The sequence below is a fragment of the Morus notabilis genome, unplaced genomic scaffold, assembly GCF_000414095.1.
Source record: "Morus notabilis unplaced genomic scaffold, ASM41409v2 Scaffold555, whole genome shotgun sequence".
NCBI classification, from domain to species: Eukaryota; Viridiplantae; Streptophyta; class Magnoliopsida; order Rosales; family Moraceae; genus Morus; species Morus notabilis.
In genome coordinates this window covers 204,643-211,667 of record NW_010360709.1, presented here as the reverse complement: position 1 = coordinate 211,667, position 7,025 = coordinate 204,643, and the positions used below count along the sequence as shown (strand labels likewise).

General features: G+C 31.8%; 1 protein-coding gene across 1 annotated transcript in view; it reads left to right on the top strand.

Annotated features, from left to right (window-relative positions):
• Positions 1-346: 346 nt before the first annotated feature.
• The window catches only part of LOC112091395 (beta-glucosidase 12-like), a 35,346-nt gene continuing 28,667 nt past the window's right edge, over positions 347-7,025 (top strand). The window contains exon 1 of the mRNA XM_024164931.1: positions 347-487. Within this exon, the coding sequence (XP_024020699.1) occupies positions 347-487 (141 nt within the window). The remainder of the gene's footprint in view (positions 488-7,025) is intronic.

Here is a 7,025-nt window from a genome sequence, read left to right as displayed (position 1 = left end):
GTTTTGCCTCTTTGAAGTATGAACGAGCAGTCGGCGTTGATGGGAAAAAACCCGACGTTATTTCTCTTGAATCTCAATCTCCTCTTTAGAACTATGATTATATAGAAATATGTTTGTGCATATATAACTATGATATATCATATATTTTCCAAGTTCCAAGCTTGTTTAAAAATTTTTAAAAAACATGACAAACAATAAAGAGAAAGTGCCATGAACCGCCCAATTACCCATCGAACCGCCCACCCAGCCGCCCACAGTAAAGAGATACTTTTGAAAATTTTTGTACCTATATATGTGTGGTGTATGTGTGTCAATAGAGAGAGTGTAAAAGCAAGGGTGCGCAGTCATGGGAACTTATGGCAATGAGATTTTCCTTTTGCTTCTCCTACCATTGGCCTATTTGCTCTTCAGTCGCACCGAAGGTTATCTGAGCAGGGAAACTCTTCCGCCTAATTTCATTTTTGGAACCTCGTCGAGTGCTTATCAGGTACATACATACATACATACATATATATATATATATATATACATATATGCATATGTATATAAAACCTTTTTTTTTTTTTTTTTTTTTTTTTGGTTTCTTCTTTGTTATCTTTTTCTATCAATTATCTGTTGGCGTTTTGCTTTCTTTATTTTGTTTGAAGTATGAAGGAGCAGCCAATGGCAGAGGACCCCACATCTGGGATACATTCCCGGCAACACAGCCTGGTTTCTCTCGAATCTCAATCTCTTCTTTAGAACTACGATTATACAGAAATATGTTTGTGCATATATAACTAGGATATATATATATAATATTTTCCAAGTTCCAAATTTGTGATGATATTATTCCCAGTTATTCTTTTTTCGTTTTTTTAATTAAGGTAGATATTCACATCTAAACTAAGTTGATGCCTGAAAACCACCGATCTCGTACTTTTCTTTAACTTTGGAGATGTGTTTATGAAGCAATTATGTTTTTTCTGTACTCCTAATGCTCATGCCTAAGTTCATATTCGAGCAAGGTCGGGAATTTTCTGAATTCTTCATAAAAATTGGATGTAGAAACGACAGATTTTCTTTTTGTTTTTTTTTTTTTCAAATTCATTCCCGACGAGAGTAAGGTACAACAGTGCCAATTTTTGTCGCCCATACTTAATCTTATGAATATGTGGACGTTACTGTTCAATGAACTCCCTGCAAATTTTTAATTTCAACAAAAAAAAAAAAAAAACTGAAATGTTCGTCTTTAGTATAACATGCTGGTACAGAAGCAAGTTTAATGTTATATGATTGTGGACTGGCCGATTTTATTAAGTATTAAACTTAAACAAAATGGTTTCTACAATAAAGTAAAAATGTTTACAAAAATGAACCAAAAAGTCTTATTTTTATCGTATGGCCGCCGGACTAGCGATGCTTCCTATATTTTTATTAATAGGACACAAATCTAGAGGTTCATGTTAAAATGGATTCATAATAGCTTTGAGAAAGTGATATAACCAAATTTTTTCACAATACAATTCACAACTCAAATTTTATTATTATAATATTTTTTTTCATAAAAATTTTAATTTTAATTTTTTTTAACAAACATAACTCAAATTTTTAACTCGAGAGTTGTGAAGCAAACACCCTCCAATTAGTCAGAAGTAATACCCCACCCCTTTCCCTCTCCAATTAGTCAGAAGTAATACCCCGCCCCTTTCCCTACCATTAGGATAATTCAGAAACGTGTTGGCCCACAAGAACAATAACGCACTCTCTATCCTTTTTCCCCTCTTTTCTCTCTTTCTAAGTTTCTCTTCGTCTATTTCTATCTTAGAAAATTTTGAAAAGCTTAGATGAAACAGATGTTACCGACATCTATTTTAGCTTAATTATGTTAATTTTCCAAACAGATTCGTAGCAAAATTATAATTAAGGGAAATTACTCTTTATATAGCTTTCTTTATAATTGCAAATCTATTCTTTGCATGAGCACGTACGTGGAGATGTTAGATTAACAACCCTCAACCCTCTAGATTAATTAGAGGAAGATTTCCTTGTATCATAAATCTCCTTCTTTCGGTTTCAGAGAAAAAAAACAAAACAAAAAAAGAAGGTTCATTTGTTAGATTGAATTTACGGAAATAATAGGAAATAGACCAATATGAAAAGCTTAAGAAAATATATATGCTAATTTTTAGTTATAGAAATTAATAGGCCATAACTTGTCAAGTTATGGTTCATAATCAGATAAGTTATGGATAATCTTGTCAAGTTATTGTTCATAACCAGACTAGTTATGAATAAAAACCGTGAATTATTAACAATAACTTGTCAAGTTATAGTTCATAATTAAACAAGTTATGGATGAAAAGAGTAATTTAGTCTATTTATTAACTTATATAAACAATTAACCTATTAATTTTAATTCATCTCAAATCTTAACCTATTTTTCTCTTTCTCCCTCCCTTGAATTTAAGTGATGATTTTGAAAGGACCAATCTCTTCAGATAAGACGTGTGAACTTTGGTTTTGTGATTAAGACTTACTGTAGAATGCTCTCTTTATTTTTTATAATTATCACTAGTTTGTTAAATAAAATGTATAAAAGTAGCGTTTTAATGACCTACCGTAGAATTCTTTTTTTATTTTTTATAATTATCACTAGTTTGTTAAATAAAATGTATAAAAGTAGCGTTTTAATGACCTACTGTAGAATTTTTTTTTTTTTTTTTTTAATTAAATCAAGTCTGTTAAATAAAATGTATAAAAGTAGCGTTTTAATGACCTACTGTAGAATTTTTTTTTTTTTTGTTTCGTATAATTATCACTAGCTTGTTAAACAAAATGCATAAAAGTAGCGTTTTAATGACCTAATATAGAATTATCCATTTGTTTTTTATAATTATCACTAGCATGTTAAACAAAATGTATAAAAGTAATATTCTAATGATAGAATTCTCTTTTTGTTTTTTATAATTATCACTAGCTTGTTAAACAAAATGCGTAAAGTAGCATTCTAATGACCTACTATAGAATTCTCCATTTGTTTTTTATAATTATCACTAGTTTGTTAAGCAAAATGTATAAAAGTAGCGCTCTAATGACCTACTATAGAATTCTCCCTTTTTTTTTATAATTATCACTAGCTTGTTAAACAAAATGTATGTTCCTCCACAGAAAAAATTTTGGACCACACTACTAGTGCTATTGGCGCAGGCTTTTATTATCATTATAAGGTATCTACTAGGTCGTTATTATTTTACTTTTAACTTGTGGATATATTATTTTCACAATTTAAATAACAACTGATTACACTTTTTACTATAGTTTTTTCTCATAAAAATTTAAATTCAACTTTTTTATTATTTTATTTTTTCTCACATAAATTTACTTTTCAACTCAATTTCTCAATTCGAACTTGCGAAAAGAACACGTCTTTAGTTATTCAGTTTGGATAAATTGAATAATAATTTGAAGCGGCTTAGGTAATGTAATCGTTATTATTGATCTCTATGTGATGATTGAAAATGGCCGTATAGTAGAACTCATGTTGGCAAATTTTTCAATACGCTAATTATATGGAATGAATACAACATAAATGCCCATAATCGCTATATCATATTAACAAATATATAATTTTGATTTTTTGCGCTAATAATATTATGTGAAAAAATGTACAGGAAGACATAGATTTGTTGAAAGAAATTGGTTTTGACTCATTTAGGCTCTCCATCTCGTGGACAAGGATACTACCAAGTAAATTGATTTTTCACATTATTGGTTGAGAATTGCCATAATAAATGTTGTAAATTAATAACCTAATGAATTTTGATTTAATTATATAGGAGGGAAAATAAATGGAGGAGTGAACAAGGAGGGAGTACAATTCTATAACAACCTCACCTCATAGATGAGCTGCTATCTAAGGGTAAATTTTCATTGATAAATCTATAATTTTCTTGTATTAGAATTTATATTGTGGTTCCTAATTAATTAAGTTTCCATTTGATTTGTATAATTAAGCAGGTTTAACACTTTTTGTGACTTTGTTCCATTGGGATTCTCCACAAGTCCTTGAAGATGAATACGGGGGATTCTTGAGCACCAATATTGTGTAAGACATATATGTAATTAAACATTTGATATCAAGAAATCAAGTAACTATAAACCAAGACTATCAATTTTGTTAATAATAATCATCAATTACGGATCTTAATTAATTCATAGGAATGACTATCGAGACTACGTGAACTTTTGCTTCGAAGAATTTGGTGACAGAGTGAAGAACTGGATTACTTTGAATGAGCCAAATATTTTTAGTAGTTATGGATATGATCTTGGTCTACACGCACCGGGACGATGTTCGAAATATGCCGGAAATTGCACGGCGGGGAACTCTGCAATTGAACCGTACGTGGTAGTTCACCACATTCTTCTCGCTCATGCCACGGCAGTTAAATTGTACAGGGATAAATACCAGGTTACTGACTGCTTACACCAATCTCACAATTTTATTTTACGTTTTATTCAAAATGCTGCATAGAATTTGTCAGGGTGCATATTTTTTGCCGCTCCTAAAAGTTTAAGTTTTTGAAAGGTAAAAAATAACTTAACCAGATATCAGGAATCCAATTCTTGTAATTACATTATATGTATTTTGAGTGTGCGGTTATTAATAATTTTTGTGAATCATCGGTATTGTTTATCCTAACCTACAATAGAATGGATCATCTCTTCTTTTGTTACTACATAATCATGATAATTTTACACATCCATAGTTCTTATTTACACTAAACACATTTTAGTAGCGTCTTCAAATCTACAGTGTGTCCATCACCCACTTGCCCACACACCGTTACTACATCCTCTCTGCATGCCCAACAACAAGTTTCAAGGAGCCAGTGCCTTACCCGAGCTTCTTATAGCACGAACAAACTTAATGAGCTTTTGCTCAACAAGTAACAATAGGTCATAATAAATGCAATAATTATGCATACCCATATATGCATTCATGTCATATATCCTAAGACATTCTATACTTCTAGAACGTATATCGCTTATGTTCTACTTCATTCAATACGTACTTTGTTCAGCTTTCGTCTCTTTTTAGTCGTTCAGTACATTGTATTCTCATGTTCTGAATGACATTCATATTGTGTTTTTCTTTCTTTTCATTCTTCTTTACGAATACAGTACCCTTTTATGGAACGACTTTGTTTTTTAATTTTCTTGCCTTTTACTTCTTAAGGGCCCTATCCGGTTGTACCATAGCGCGCATAACCAGTGAGGAGTGGGGTAGCTAACCAATCTAACTCAGTCACAGTTCATTTCTCTCATAATCATAATAACCTTTCCGTCGAAGGCTGGTACAACCAGGATGTTTGATTTCTTACCGTTTATCAACTTTCTCATTAAAACGGTTACTTTAGTTAAATCTTATGACTTTATTCATTTTTGAGCAATTTATCATGAAATTGACTTTTCATTAAATTTTAACTTTTTCTCTTAACTTGACCTTGACCTGACGTCGACACATATTTTTTACAAAATAAAATTCTACCGCTACTTAAGTCTCGTAAATATATGCATAACAGTGCATCCAATATACAGGAGACATCTTTCACATTCTAGCATACAATTAGTCTGCAATATACTCGGATTGAGCAACATTGAGAGATAAGTTTATTCGCGTTGTAGACAAAAGAAACTACTGATACTTACAAAAGTTTCGCTAATGTTATGTCCTTTGTCTCACTTGATGCTTTCTGACTTCGATCATTAATCGATCCTATTGCATAAATTTTCGTTAATCAAACACTGAATTCTAAATTCAAAAGAAATAATAACTTACTTGGACATTGTAGAGTCAGATGTTCAGCAGAATGCGGATGGGTGGCAGGAACTTTTGCTCTGATACCAACTGTGATGACCCTAACTTTTGATCATCATCCTACGTTCATACTTAACCCATTTCGTAACCTCTATTCCTCTAGAATGATAAACTACTAAAATTCATGCCCATTTTATTCTTTTTCTTACGGGGGTAAGATAAACAATATACATGTATACTTTGTCGTAATGAAACCATAAGATCAGTTCCTAGACTTGATCACGCATTCAAACTATTCTTCACATGCCATCAACATTCATAGGCTATTATCATAGTAGCCTTTTAGGTACTCGAACATACCTCGTACTTAAGTTTACAAAACATAACTTGAAACTCTCATAAATTTCACAGTTACTACATAATCAGGATAATTTTACATCCATAGTTCTTATTTACACTATACACATTTTAGCAGCACCTTCAAATCCTCAGTGTGTCCATCACCCACTTGCCCACACTCCGCTGCTACATCCTCTCTACTTGCCCGACAATAACTTTCAGAGAGCTAGTGCCTTACCCGAGCTTCCTACTACACAAACAAACTTAATGAGCTTTCGCTCGGCAAGTAACAGTAGGTCATAATAAATGCAATAATTATACATACCCATATATGCATTCATGTCATATATCCTAAGACATTCTGTACTTCTAGAACGTATATCGCTTATGTTCTTCTTCTTTCATTACATATTTTGTTCGAAATATGCCGGAAATTGCGCGGCGGGGAACTCTGCAATTGAACCGTACGTGGTAGTTCACCACATTCTTCTCGCTCATGCCACGGCAGTTAAATTGTACAGGGATAAATACCAGGTTACTGCCTGCTTACACCAATCTCACAATTTTATTTTACGTTTTATTCAAAATGCTGCATAGAATTTGTCAGGGTGCATATTTTTTGCCGCTCCTAAAAGTTTGAGTTTTTGAAAGGTAAAAAATAACTTAACCAGATATCAGGAATCCAATTCTTGTAATTACATTATATGTATTTTGAGTGTGCGGTTATTAATAATTTTTGTGAATCATGTCATATAATGATCGGTATTGTTTATCCTAACCTACAATAGATTGGATCAAATCAAAGTGTTATTTTTTCTTCTCAGGTGCCTCAAAATGGGAAAATTGGGATAAATATGGAATGTGAGTGGTATGTTCCAAAATT